Source organism: Leptinotarsa decemlineata, unplaced genomic scaffold (assembly GCF_025532065.1).
Source record: "Leptinotarsa decemlineata unplaced genomic scaffold, Ldec_3_MD MMD2_tig00001064_RagTag_RagTag, whole genome shotgun sequence".
In the NCBI taxonomy this organism is placed as follows: domain Eukaryota; kingdom Metazoa; phylum Arthropoda; class Insecta; order Coleoptera; family Chrysomelidae; genus Leptinotarsa; species Leptinotarsa decemlineata.
The window spans coordinates 8,710,461-8,725,211 of NW_027412558.1; the positions used below are offsets into that span (position 1 = coordinate 8,710,461).

General features: G+C 36.8%; 1 protein-coding gene across 2 annotated transcripts in view; it reads left to right on the plus strand.

Moving 5' to 3' along the window:
- LOC111509038 (uncharacterized) overlaps positions 1-14,751 on the plus strand; it is a 38,178-nt gene that overhangs the window by 17,695 nt on the left and 5,732 nt on the right. For both annotated transcript variants that reach the window (XM_074175640.1, XM_074175639.1), the window contains exons 8-14: positions 2,597-2,789; positions 2,841-2,886; positions 5,407-5,566; positions 7,248-7,467; positions 8,303-8,379; positions 9,918-10,074; positions 10,956-11,170. In XM_074175640.1, coding sequence (XP_074031741.1) covers positions 2,597-2,789; positions 2,841-2,886; positions 5,407-5,566; positions 7,248-7,467; positions 8,303-8,379; positions 9,918-10,074; positions 10,956-11,170 — 1,068 coding nt within the window. The remainder of the gene's footprint in view (positions 1-2,596; positions 2,790-2,840; positions 2,887-5,406; positions 5,567-7,247; positions 7,468-8,302; positions 8,380-9,917; positions 10,075-10,955; positions 11,171-14,751) is intronic.

Genomic DNA, 14,751 nt, shown 5'->3' on the forward strand with positions numbered 1-14,751 from the left:
GCAAATCAAATATTCGTCATTATTCCTCAAAAACATCCATTATTCCTTCTTGACGACGTGTATAATAGATAAAGAAGTGTTTAGTCGATTGTTACATGGAGGCTTGCCTACTTGCAACAATATTTTGTTCCATACGTAATTTGTAACGACGATATTTATCGGTCAAGTCAACGTTGTCTTTTCAATTCAATGTCAGCAGCATCGACTACTAATGGTCATCAGCCTCGTGTGCTGGGTAGGTATATAAATCCTCGAGCCACCATGGGTTTTCACAGTCCCGTCAGTCATGCAAGAATTAATCTACCCGCCCTACAGCAGGGGAGGTTTCAAACGTAGAGGTAAAAGTTCTCCTTAATGACGCCTCATCCTGAGGTGTGGGTATCGGTTCCAAAAAAATATAAGATTTTTAGTTCACCCATTATCACTAACGAAATCTTCGATATACCGACCTCTCGTCGTAGAAGGTCTTGTTACGACAATACCGTGGAGGACCTCCCTGGCAAGTCGCGAGACTCTTTCTGGAGCATGACGTAGGTTAGGTTAGGTCCGAAGTGAGTGGGTCTATTCAACCCTTCACCGCAACCCGCAAAGGTTTATTGTGGCTCACACCTATTCACACTCGACCAAATAAACCCAGCTTCTTAACGAAGCCGATTAGTTTGTATGGTGAGTGGTCTTTCAGGTCAGATGGTAAGAGTACGGCTCTACCGAAGTCTAAAAACCTAATTCAGTCCCCAGCGGGGCAGGCACAAAGTATGTGCTCTAGGTACTGTTTCATCATTTTCCAAACATAGACGACACACACTGTCTTCCGACGGTCCGAGTCTCTGCACGTGATGATTCAAATGACAGTGACCTGTAAGAAGGTCTGTTAGACAGTGTAGTGCATCCCTACTGTAATCCAACAACTGTTTGGTATCAAGCTTCGAAGGGTGAATAAATGCCTTGGAGTGAGCCAATCCTGGAAGATTCTGCAAGAAGTTCATAAATCTTCTTGCCATACAGGTGTTCAATCTTTGTTTGGCAAAGCCTTAAGCGATGCCAATGACAGGTTCTGGTCCGATGAAGCTGCTTGCAGAATCCTCCTTTGCAAGAGAGTGAGCAACCTCATTGCCTTTCAGGCCAGTATGGCCAGGAATCCAGACCAGAGACAATCTGTTAAGTCTTCCTACTAAGGAGAGTCGTTTTTGGCAATTTGCTACCAATTTAGATATTGCTCGGTAGGAACCAAGAGCTTCCAATGGCGCTAAATTGTCCGAGAATATTTTTATTGACTTACGTATGAGGTTGGATTTTTCCAATCTCTCCGCACACGATTCAGTAGCGTAAATTTCTGCTTGAAATAGTCGCATAGGTTCCTAGGCAGGTAGATATCTCTATCCTGGGTCTGCGACTGAAAATACCTGCACCAAGACCGGAAGGTGTTTTTGATCCATCTGTGAACCAACAACTATCTGCTCTTAATATTTCCTTCTCCTGGAGGATCCAGTCCTCATGAACTACCTGGAGGACTCAACCCTCAATCTACAAAAGAAATGAACGATGATCAAATGACCTCAGCTCTAACATTGAATCAGGAGCTTTTCAGTTCTCTAACTCTTGACTAACGCTTGACAAACCTAGTAGACTAGGTGGTACAGCCATGAAGCGACTTGCCGCCTCTTCAGAGCAGGATATTTTATAAATCTGCCTTGCATCTAATTCAGAGGCAGCAGAAGTAGAATCTGCATCGAGAGAGAAAATAAACTCCTTTCCCTGAGCGAGTCAGCAAACGCTGGTGCTTAAACGATGATTGGCCCAAAACATTGACGAAAAAGCCTTGCTGTGCAGAATCTGAACCATCATCAGGTATAGATTTCGTACAGGTGCCTTCATCTTGCTGCTGCATCACCTTGAGTATCCGACACCATCAATGTTGACCAACCTCGCAGAGGTTAGTTTCGCAGATGTTTCTAGTTCATCCAGCAGCAGAACTATGCAGAAATCAATTGAGTAGATCACCGGTGAGGTAATACCTCTCATCAGTGCAGGAAAGATCAGACCCTAACAGCAGACTGCTCGATTAATTTCAGCATGGTCCTGCTCCTGGATGAACGAGAAACATATATGCAAGAATAACCTTTGTTTGTATCGTGCAGGAGTGTTTTCTTGTAATAAAAATATTAATTTTCTTTCGTCAACGATCCCCAAACGAAATCAAACAGACAATAGTTCATAGTTCAAGTATTCCAACCCAGAATCTAACCAAGCAGAGAACAAAAGATACAACAATAACAAACTAGATATAATAAAAATATTTCACATAAATGCAGAACAATTATCACAAGTATTAATTCTTAAAAAGCGACTCAATAAGCCAGCAGATTTTTCATTCGAGATATCAGATAGTCATACTCAGTAATTTAGGGAGTAGCATAGACAATTCAGGACTATTATCGGTTCAACTTGAGCCAACTCATAAAAACAGTCAACAGGTTATTGAACCTCAGTTTCCTTTTACATAATGGCTAAAAAAATAATCGAACAGACATAAATCTGAAAAATATTTGCTGAGCCACTGACTATACCATTGATGAACACATTTCTAAATTTTCAGCAAAAATGAATAACATCAATCTTTTCATAGCTGTTTTCGTGATTGCTAGCTTTGTCATTACATTGATGTTCATTTATACTGGTCAAAAAAGCAAGTTGGAAGTACTACACAAGAAAATAAAAAGTCTTATTTTTCCTTGGTACAGTAATTCACAGGATACCACATCACAATTTTCCATTGAATTTCACGACAGGTAAGAATTCTGTAATTTTTTAGCGGCCAGAAATTATGGATATTTTTTCAGTTTCGGACGACAAGAAATCAATCCTCTGTATCAACCATTAGAACAGGTGAGAATGATCATAGATTATACTGTCTTAGATTATACTGCCATCTATTCTCCCCTATTTAATTCCATTTTGTTCAGTTTTATGAAAATTTCAATCAGCTTAACTCTGTTCGTAGAAAATTAAATTTATATAGGCCTGCAAAATACCTCTTGCTACCTATATGAATAAACGAATTGATAACAATTCCTAAAGAAAAGAAAGGAAAGGAACATCACCATAAGATTAAAATAGATAGATGATTTCTATCTGAAAGCAGACAAATACAATACGGAATTGATGATTAATTTTTGTATTTAATTGAATGATAATACAATACAATAATACAATATCTAAAAACCCACCGCCTAAGATGATTTCAGAAATGAAAACTAAACTTATGAAGTGTAAAAACTTGATATTCCTGACTTTGGCAGAAGCTTGCAGGTATCAAATCCTACAGTACCAAAAATCAGTCAGCAAATAATTCAGTAACGAGGCGATTCGACTTTTATCTCGTCAATCGTCGCAAAACACCGGAACGGGAAAAAGTCGCAGGGAGCCGAATCTGGTGAATACGGTGGCTCGTCGTATATCACTGTCAACATTTCAAGTGGTTTTGAGCTCTCAATTCCATTTTTACACAGAATTTGTTGCAAATTCTTTGATCTTTTTTTTTCGATAGCAAAAAATCGCCGGGCATGCAAAACACTTCTAAGTTTTATGCCATATGTTCGAGACGAGTGTACCATAATAAACATTTTAAAAAATCGCTAATTGAATGTACTTAGCCCGCGAAATTTGAACATTCACCTTATATAGAAAGAATATCACCACTTTCAGATATATCCCTGTCAGCTCTAACCCGTGCAAAAACAAAAAATGGCTTCACTACATTTTCTTATCCTTTAGCTGGTCACACTTCGTTGGAGCGAAGGAAGATATAATATCGAGAAAAAAGTTATGGATTTTCGTCAATTATCGGCCGATTCCGTTACATACCTTGATAATGAATATCGCTTTTCACATTTTCTTTGTTCCTATTATTTCTCTTTTTGTGTAACACGTAATGGTCAACCATATAACAATGTTTTGTGTTCATTTCTTATAACTGGTTCGAGAATCATCTTACAGGAAGAAATCAGATTGTGAAAACCTCATCATCCTTATCAGAAGGCGAAATAAAAAAGGCGTACCACAAGGTTCAATACTGGGACCGATACTTCTCATGCTATACATAAATGATTTAGCATCTGTCGATATAGAAGAAAAATTTACCCTTTTCGCCGATGACACCACAATATTAGAGCGTAATAAAACTTTAAATAATCTCCACGAGATTATAAGTGCAGATATAAAAAAAAATAAAAAAGTGGGGCGACTCTAATCTGCTGTCTTTTAATGTTTCCAAAACAAATTTAATATCATTCCGCTGCTTTATTGACAACATTCGTTTACCAACACACGAAGCGGAAAGGATAATTGAAAACAGACCTAGTACTAAATATCTGACAATAAACTCAAATTTGTCGATCACATTGTTACCCTTAATAAAAAGCTAGCTTCAGGGTGTTTTTCAGTGAGAATAACTTATAAGGATCTTGGTTTGTCTGCCGCTAAGTCGGCTTATTTCTCACTTGTTGAGTCGCATTTAAGGTATGGAATTTCTTTCTGGGGAGTATGTTGCAAAACTCAAATGTAGATGGTGTTCATTATCCAGAAAAGGGCTATAAAATTCATGTGCAATGCCAATAGTCGAGAGTGCTGAAAACCCCTATTTGAATTACATAAAATTTTTACAGTTTTTGAAATATTCATTTTAGAAACAGTATGTTCAATAAACAAACATAAATTGATATTTACTCCAATTATTATGCCCTTCGTCAAACTAACGACCTAAGATTACCCATACCAGCCTCTAAGTCAAAGACTATATATTATAATGGTCTCAAGATGTTTGATCACTTTCCAGGCCATATTAAAATTTTAAAGGATAACTGTATATTTCGAAAATCAGTAAAAGACTTATTATGTGGTACACCCTATTATAGTTTAGAAGACAGAAGAATTCTATGAAGACAGCTTTATCTGATTTATTTTGTCAACTGTATTTTTATTAAAAAGACAAAGGATGGTATACTGCATTTGAACATTTTAAACTTTTTCGTATTATTTTTTATTGTATGATATCTTTAATCAATTTTATATGTGTTTGACTAGTTTACTATTATTTATACCCTGTATATGTGTATGTGTGTTTATAGATATCTATATGTGTATCTGTATATGTATGTGTATACATGTATATATGTTTATGATAATAATAATAAGGTTTATTCACAGTAAACAACGTGTAAATACATAAAAAAATCATTTAAAAATACAGAAACTCATTAAATTAAAATAAGTGGTTAATGACTGATTAAAATTTACAGCTTTGTCTATAAGACCTAATGTTCTTTGGGTAATGAAGCATATTATTATAATTATTATTATTAACTCAGGGACAGCTGTGAAAATTTCTAACCAGCTTTCCTTTCTTAGTATATGGAACACGGTTACGATCACTTTGAGTTTCCCAGGGAAAAAATTGAAATGAAAACTATCATAGGACAAGGTGACTTCGGAGAGGTTTGGTATGCCAAAGCTTACGGAATATTTGGCTTTAAAGGTTACGCGATGGTTGCTGTCAAGAGAATGAAAAGTAAGTACAACTAAATCAATTTTCATCATACTACCCTGTATTTCAATTTTCAAGATAAGCTAAAAGTGACGTCTTTTTGACAAATTCTTGTCTCCATTATCACAGACATATAATAAAAAATATGTTTCCCTGAAACGAAAAAAAAAGTCACGATAATGAGAGTTATTGATAATGAGATAATAGTGATAAGAGATAATAACTCTGGGAAAGAAATCCAAATATTTTTTTTTATAATCCTCTTTCGAGTACCTACAAAATATATACATATGGTTTTATTGAGATGTAACCGGAACATGGAAGAACGGCTATAGCCGAATGTCGCCAATATATACAAATGGTTTTTGTAAATTGATTTGAAAGAAATGAAGACTCTCTTAGAAGTTGATAAGTATGATATCAAATGTCATATCTAACTAGGAAGATACGTGGTCTTCTACCACGTTTTAAGATTTTGAAAGAAAATCTCGATATTCTCCATCTGAAAACACTTTATTATGGACTGATTCAGTCACAGTTATCATACGGAATCCTAGGATGGGGGGGGAGTTAACGAGACAAATATGAATTGCCAAAATATTGTCCAAAAAAAATTCTGAAAATATGTATTATATTTCAAATTAAAAACAACGATAAAAATAAAATAAAAACATCAATAAAAATTAATTGGCGCTCCGGGGCGACTTCATTGATTCCAGTGGCGCATTTGCTTTTTCAGCTGCAGGAAAACCCGGAAAAACCTGCAGCACCACATCATCTGAAGATCTTGATCTAACAATGTCCTCTCTATGAAAATTATTCTAGGGAAGTCATGAAAATTTTCAACTGAAAAATTATATAAAGAAGCAGGAAGTATGGATGTGAGATAACTATATTGCTTGAAAATGTTACTGAATGTTAAGAAAAATAAAATAGAGAAAAAATCCATGAACCATTCTCATAATACCAGGAGAAAAAATAATAATGTTTTGATTCCAAAATGAATAAAATTGGTTGGACAGAGACATAGTAGTTTTTTAGGTTCAAAGATCTGGAACTTAGTATCTGAAAACATAAAAAACGTTGTGAATTTTATTACTTTCAAACTAAAAGAATGGATTGGAATGAATAGAAATGCATGTCATAACATAATGAATCAGTTGCAGTTATAGAAGATTTCATTTTTTTAGCCAAATTTGTATATCTCCATTGCGGCGACGAATTTTGGTAATATATTTTGAAACGTGTCTGTATTATGATTATGATTATTATTATTATATTATCATTATTTTTTTTGGGAAAGAAAGTTTCTGGCTTTCTACATCTCTACTACTTATCATTATTCTTATATTATATTGATATTATTATATATGTTTTATCTTAGTATTTTGTCTATGTAATATTTGTACTTCATTATTATATATGTTCTAGTCAAATATTATTTCGTTAAATTATTCTGTATGTTGGCTATATCACATATAAGCAATATTTTTTATATTGCTTCAGTGATGCCGTTGTTTATTCAACAATTATCAAATATGCTCATGTACTTCAATTGTAAAATTTTGATTTTTTTTTTAATAAACATTATTATTATTATGAATGTTCAAACCCATAATTTCTTTGAGTTTCTAAACAATTTTCTTATTGTGCACTCTGCAGGATAAATCACTTCATTATTAAAAAAAAAAACATTTTTTTGTAGATAATTTTTCGGAACAGGCACGTATTGATTTCTTGATGGAAATAAATACTTTGAAGAAAGTTGGAAAACACAAAAATGTTGTTGAAATGCTAGCCTGCGTTACAACATCGGAGCCGTATATGATTATAATGGAATTGATAAGGAAAGGAAATTTGAAGGATTATCTTCTCGAGATGAGGAAGATTTGGGAAGAGAGCAAGAAGAAAAAATTTTTCGATGGGTAATATGGGCGATGCCATTATTCAAATAGATTTTCTTTCTTATTAGTCAGGGGGCTATGCTTGAAGACTGGCAGTAAACAAATCTAAAGAAATGAACTTAAAACGTTCACTGACGAGTGGCTAATGAGCCTGAAACCGGTCTGCAAGTGTTCCCGTTCCAAAATGGACACCTGTCGGATATAATCCAACGCCCTTCGTGGTATTAGCCAGGGGAGTAGTTGTTTTCTGATAGGCGTCAGTCCATTCAACCTACTGTGTAGATATATCCGAGACTGGCTTGAACGTTTAAAGTTCATTCCTTTAGATTAAATAGATTTTCGGCGTTATTGTTATGTTAAATGTTGAAGTCTACATTTAATCTAATACAAAGACAAAATGTATGATTTCAATTAAACTTAATTTGGATAAACTCAAAAACTGCTTATTTTAAAAAATGTTCCACTTATAGAAAGTTAGATCAATTAGCGAGACACATCTGCTCTATTTTATTCAAAAAGAAATACTTTTTTTGTGTAATTCATTGTTTATATGAAAGTAGTTGTTTTGAGAGGGTTTTTTCTTCCAGTTTGTTTCTTTGCATGTATAGAGTTAATTTTTGAAAAATGATCGCTTCCTTCCTTTCTTTGGAAGATTCCAAAAAAAATACCATTTTTAATTTTGGTATTTATCTCAATCTATATCTAAATATAATATCTTTATATAAATATTACTGCCTACTTTATATTTTATATTTTAATATACCTAAATTTTAGGTATATTAAAATATAAAATATCTATATTTATTGTAATACTCCGGTTTCAATAACTACATAAATATTTTTTTCTTTTGTGTAGAAAACTGGACTATTCCTATATTCAACCAGACCATAAGGAGAATGAAAATAATGACTGCAGTAGTAAAAAATCAAAAGGTGAGGATTAAGAGTATTCCTTGAAGAATCTTTTGAAAAACTTTCATATGACTTGATGAAGTTTTTGCTTATTGAAAAACTGTTACGATCTGTGTGGTTATTGATGAATATTTGTCATTTTAAAACTGCAAAAATTAATTTATCAAGGAAAATCCTTGAGAAAACCTCAGTGGAACAAATTGATTATATATAATATACTCATAGTTTCTTTATTGTTCAAGTTTTGTGTACGACTTTTCGGCTCCCATTTTGAAGACATTTTCAAGAAACTGATGTGACTTGACGCCCGATGCATCAATGTGCCTACTGCGTAGATTGAACTGAGGTATCGATGGGTGTTCGGTGGTATTTATGTCGGCGGGAGCTACTGAAGTGGAAATGTGGGTCTACAAGAAACCAACACACACAGACAGATATCTCAACGCCAACTCCCACCATCATACAGCATAAACCAACTCCGCCTTGAATTCTCTCATCCACAGATCTATCAACCTCACAGACCGCCACAACAAATCACATGAGCTGGCTCAACCCGAATCAGCTTTCCTTCAAAATGGATTCGCCTACCATCAAATTGACAGATCCATCCGTCATCAACAAGCTTCTCCGTCTAGCCCCAAAGACCCAAAAGACAACAACGTTTCCCACAAAGATTTTCTTTCCTACACTAAAGGTGTAACTGACAAAATTGGCCGAATTCTCAAAAAACAGGACATGAAAACGATATTCACCGCCAACATTCAAATTTCCACATTCCTCCGTTCCACCAAAGACAAAATTGTCAATGAACCCCAGGGTATATATGAAATTCCATGCTCCGATTGCGATCGAACGTATGTAGGCCAGACCAACAGACGTGTGACAAATAGACTATACGAACATCAACTTGCTGTAAGTAAGTCAGACCCATCCTCAGCCCTGTCCAAACATTGTCAAGAGGTAGGACACAACATAGACTTTGCGAACACTAAGACCATCGCCTCTACGAAAACACTACAAGCTTGGATAATTCGCAAGGCCATCGAAATCGAAAAGCGACATTCCTGCCTGAACAAACAGAGACTTACAACTACCTGGAAACCCCTAATTTCCCCATGTTCATTCCCCACGCAGACGTCCGGTGATGGTAATCACCCGAAGTTCCGCACCTACATTTTCTTCTCAGTAGCACCCATCGATACCTCGGTTCAATCTAAGGAGCAGGCAGATTGAGACCTTAGAGATAACTTATGACGAGACCTGGGAAGTAGACAGATTGAGGCCCCGGCGTCAAGTCACATCAATTTCTTGAAAATGTCTCCAAAATGGGAGCCAAAAGGTTTCAATTAGCCTCAATGTTTTTATTTCTTCATTTATATATCACTTAGCTTGTTCTATAATATTACAGAAGGATTGTTATTACCACTTACCAAATCCTAATTTTTTTTTTCAATATTGAAATAGCAAACAAAATAACTTCCTGAGAGGTAGTAAAATTAATTTTGCGACTTTTTGGTTCACTATCATTATAAGTATCAAACTATGTGGGTTTTCTTCAGATGGTGTCGTTGTATACGAACCCGAAGCAACGACTCCCATTATAGAAGATATCAGGCCACCTCCCTTTCCTGTCCTAGACCACATAGAGTTGCAATCGTTCGCCTCTCAAATAGCCTCCGGCATGGCACATTTGGAGACAATCGGAATAACACACCGGTAAGTGGATTATTAGGTTAGAAAAACACACAAATCTCAAATGTTCGTTAGTAAAATCCTCATTTGTTTCGAATCCAACAAGAATAAACAGGATACGTCATGGCGAGAACACTAAAACCATTGTTATGTTGAAAAACTATCGCTTGAAAAATAAACCGCTTAAGGGTACATACACAGTCGAGTATAAAGTCACAGTAGAATGACTCATTGTAAACGAAAAAAAAAATTGTACTTAAATTAGCTAGAATAGCTTAGAACGTCATTTGTGATGTGCCCCAAGGATCAGTATTGGGACCTGTTCTCTAAAAGTATTCATGAGATCAAGATTATTGTTGAGAACAATTCTGGAAAAATTGTTTTCAGTAACTCAAATTAACGTTATATTCAGAATCATATTGATTAATAAACATTCCTAATAAGAGATCTATAATGACAAATCTATTTAACTCTGATATACTCAAAATTTCAACACAGGATGGAAAACAAATCTACATCAACTATTTAAACTAGAAATACCTATGCATTTATTCATTCAGTTTCAATCAATATCATACATTCTGCACTGATATTTGTTCCAACTAGAATCAAATCAAACCTAAAACTAGAGATTATGGATTGTTAAATAACAATAAAAGAAAAAAAGGTCATTTCTTCATAATGGAGTTCTCGTGCTAGGAATCACACGTTAAAAGGTAACGGAAAAACAAATTTTAACAGATTTTTTTAACTTGCTAAAAGAAATAATGAAACTTAAATCTCATTAAAAAAATCTCTCAAATCAGTAGTGAAAAAAAGTAGGACATTTTTGTTTTTTTTTAATGCAAAATGTTTTGATTCGCCCTGCCCAAATATGTTTTTTCTTGAAATTGTGTTTATTTCAGAGATTTGGCCGCTAGAAACATTCTAATAACAAAGGAAAAGTTACTGAAAATAACCGACTTTGGTATGTCTAGACCAGAAACCTACGTCAACATCAATATGAACAGAAAAATTCCTCTGCGATGGTGCTCTATAGAGGTCATCAAAGGACTGAAAACAACCAACAAAAGTGATGTTTGGTCTTTTGGTGTCGTTTTATGGGAAATTGGAACTTTAGGTAAGTATTCATATAAATATTGGCAGATTATTAATGACGAAATATTATTCGAAAAGATTTACGGAAGATATTACCTGAGATTCTTTTTTATTCTTTCTAAGAAAATATTTTTCCAACAAGCAGTGTATTATACCCCTGGGTTCTTTGAAACAGTTGTAGGTACGACGTAACTGCAACTTAAACTGATCGCAAATACCTTCTGTTAGTCGTTTTCATTTACGCCAGTTTGGAATTCAACTATAGCTTACCTTTTCGACGATTCCGCAAGTGTTCCGTAACTTATATGTATAGCGATATAATAGCTGTTCTTTGTTTTGTAAGTGTTCGCTATCCAATAGAATGAATGGTCGTTGCTTCCGGCTCACTTTAGGGATTCGATATAGAATCAACGATGAAAGCGACTCCAAAAGGCAGAGCCAAACTTTCTTCATCGATTTGATTCGTCTTATGTATTCGTCTAAAATTGCAAGGCAACAGAGTAAACAACAATTCGTGATCCAACATAATACAGCGCCGTTTCGATCCGCCATGTTTGAGTCCAACAATGCATTCCTGTAGAAAACAAGAACCAAAACATAACGCATTCAAGATTCAACACCAAACAGCACTATTTTGATCATCAGCGGTGCTAGGCTGAACCACAAATCGAGGGCAAATGTGTTAGTCTTCGTCATCCTGATGTCATTCGGGTTGGAGCCTAGCTCCCTTACCCTTTGAGCTGGCTTTTGTCAGAGAGACAAATGGGTCATAACTGATTTTGAGATGGCGGCATGAATGTCCTCAGACATCAGTACCACCCTTCGCGGTGTTCCCCTACCTGGCTGGAGTGAGATGGTAAAGATATTAATCATCTATTAACGGAGGACATGAGGGCCCCATTCGACAATATGTCGGGCCTTCTATATCGGAAGGGGTCGTCTACAGCGTAATCTATAGCTTCCCTGACTAACGGATTATCATGAGTTTCCGCGCAATCGAAAACTTGCCGGTTCCTCGACTGAATGGACTGCTGAATGGAAGGCAGCTGTAAATCTCTGAGGATAACTTTGTTCCGCACGAACCACGGAACATTCACAATCATTCGTATCAACTTATTTTGTGATCTCTCCAGGATGGAGATGATGGACGGAGCCGCTTGTCCCCAGACGCCTGAAGCATACATGATAACAAGCTTGAACATCGCCAATTTGTTTTTTAGGCTTAGCTTTGATCGTCTATTTATCAGAGAGTACAGGCTTGCCACCCGACCTCGATCTTTGCCTTCACGCTTATAAAGTGTGGGTTCCAGGTGAGCCTACGATCTATTAGAAGACCGAGGTACTTTACCCCCACCTGCCAGTTAATCTCCCTCCAGAGATTCTCACTTTTCTCGCCGGAGAAGATAGTATTCTTCCCATGGTTATCGCCTAGATCTTTTCCGGGTTTACTCGGATCTTCCCTTCGAGGTATCAGCGCTCGAGGTCGTCCAATGCGCATATGCATGTAGACGATCCCGAGCTCCCGACGCATGGAAGAAGAGAGGAGAACCGTGTCGTCGGGGTAGAGGGATACCTTCACATGCTCGGACCTCGGAAGGTCGCTAGTGTAAAGAGAATACAGCGTGGGAGAGAGCACAGCCCCCTGTGGCACTCCAGCGAGGATCTCTCTGTTGTCAAACAGAGAGCCATCTACTCTAACCTGAAATGTTCTGTCTTTCAGAAAAGACCCAATCCACCGGATAAGGCCCCGAGGCAGGTCGAACGCAATTAATTTATGCAGAAGGCCTTCGTGCCAAACACGGTCGAAGGCCTTGCAGAATAACTTGAGAGATGAACTTGAACTTTTCTATTTAGGTTCAGCTTCGCGATGGTATTTTCGACCAGTCTCAGAGCCTGTAACTCAGTGGAGTGCCCTCTCCTGAAGCCGAATTGTTTGTCAGGCAGAACATTTCTCCAACTTCTTCGTTGAGCCTTTGAAGAACGATTCTTTCAGCCAGCTTAGCCGCCGACGAGAGCAAACTAATCGGGCTATAGCTCTGCGGGAACAATCGGTTCTGTCCCTGTTTTTTGAGCATGACAACGATCGCAGGCTTCCACTTTCTGGGAAAGTAACTGAGGGTCAGTGAGCTGTTTATGATGGATGAAAGGTCCTCAACGCAGTTGGACAAATGCGTTACTGGACTCATTACTATCCTTAAAAAAAAGCTTGAGTTAGTGGGGGCAATGACATCTCTCTTAACAAAGGCGCCATCTATGGGATCGACAGAGAACTCAATCCTCGAATGTCAAAGATTAACGAGTCTCCTCAAAGCAGTCAGTTGCAAAGTCAAGATTCGCCATCGACTTCCGACGAGTTTCATCCTCTACCACCACTGTAGCTTTCAGTTCAAGGCAACTAGTAGGAAACTAGAGCCCAAATACAACGCATTCATGTTTCGACCAGCCGTTGTATTCAACTGGAAGGTGACCCTGAGTGAGTGAAGGCGATGACACCTCCCCTTACGAAAACTCTATAAACGGCAACGTATTCATGGTTTAGTCTAAAGCAGGTAGAAACACCACTGTTTGAATCACGGTTTTGAGGCTCTGGTTTCGACTAGTTCTCTTGCAGTGAATGCTAAACAGAAAGAGGACGAATCTGGTTTAGTGGTCGATGTGGTAGCTTGGCTTTAAAACAAATTCTTTTTGAGAATAGTTTCTGTAGGTACTTGGAAAGATAAAATTATATCCCTCTTTGACACAGGCATCAGACTGATTTTGATTTCCATTTATTATTGATATTCATGGATTGAGTCTTCTGTCGATTCTTTATAAGAGAAGACTGATCCATTATCGCTGCCAGCATATTCTGAAAGTATAATAATAAAGGTATTTTGTTGAATATCGAATCCAAGACATTGCTCCCTTCATAAGTTACTTATATCTATGCCTGGATAACTCGTCTGTTGATTCTGAAGCAACCAATCGAAAATATCATTACCTACTTTTATAGTGATCCAGTTTTTCCACATGGATCACACAGTATCTTCTCCTTTCAACAGAACATCTTTGACTTTCCTCTCTAACCTTTACTTTGTACCGTCACTGGTAATCTGTAGGTGTAATTGTTTGGGAACAAACACCAAATAACTCCACTGCTGGCTTGGCTCTATCTTTCCGATTCACTGAAACGAACATAGTCAAGTACTGACTGATATTATTTTGTTATATTCTTCTAATATTCTGCTCGAGTGTGGGTAAAGGGATGTTGTACGCGTCTTCTTGCCTCCTAGTATTTTTATCAGTTCCTGCGAGTCCCGACTTGAAATTCCAACTATGAGCGAGCACTGCATGTTTGCCTACTCTTCTGCTACGATACAAGCCTCTTCGTTTGAAATGTTTATCACAGCTACAAATCATCTATTACCACTATCAGGTATTTGTTGTTGTTGTCAGCCATGAAAAGGTCAGAGTGTGTCTATTGTGATTCTCCAAAAGAAGGTTTCGGACAAAGTGCAATTTCTCCTTGACTTCTTGTGGGACCTTTCTTCCAGGTCAGAGTGATAATTTACCTAGTTACATCTCTCTCAAACTAGTGCTTTAGGTTACTAGAAAATTATTCTT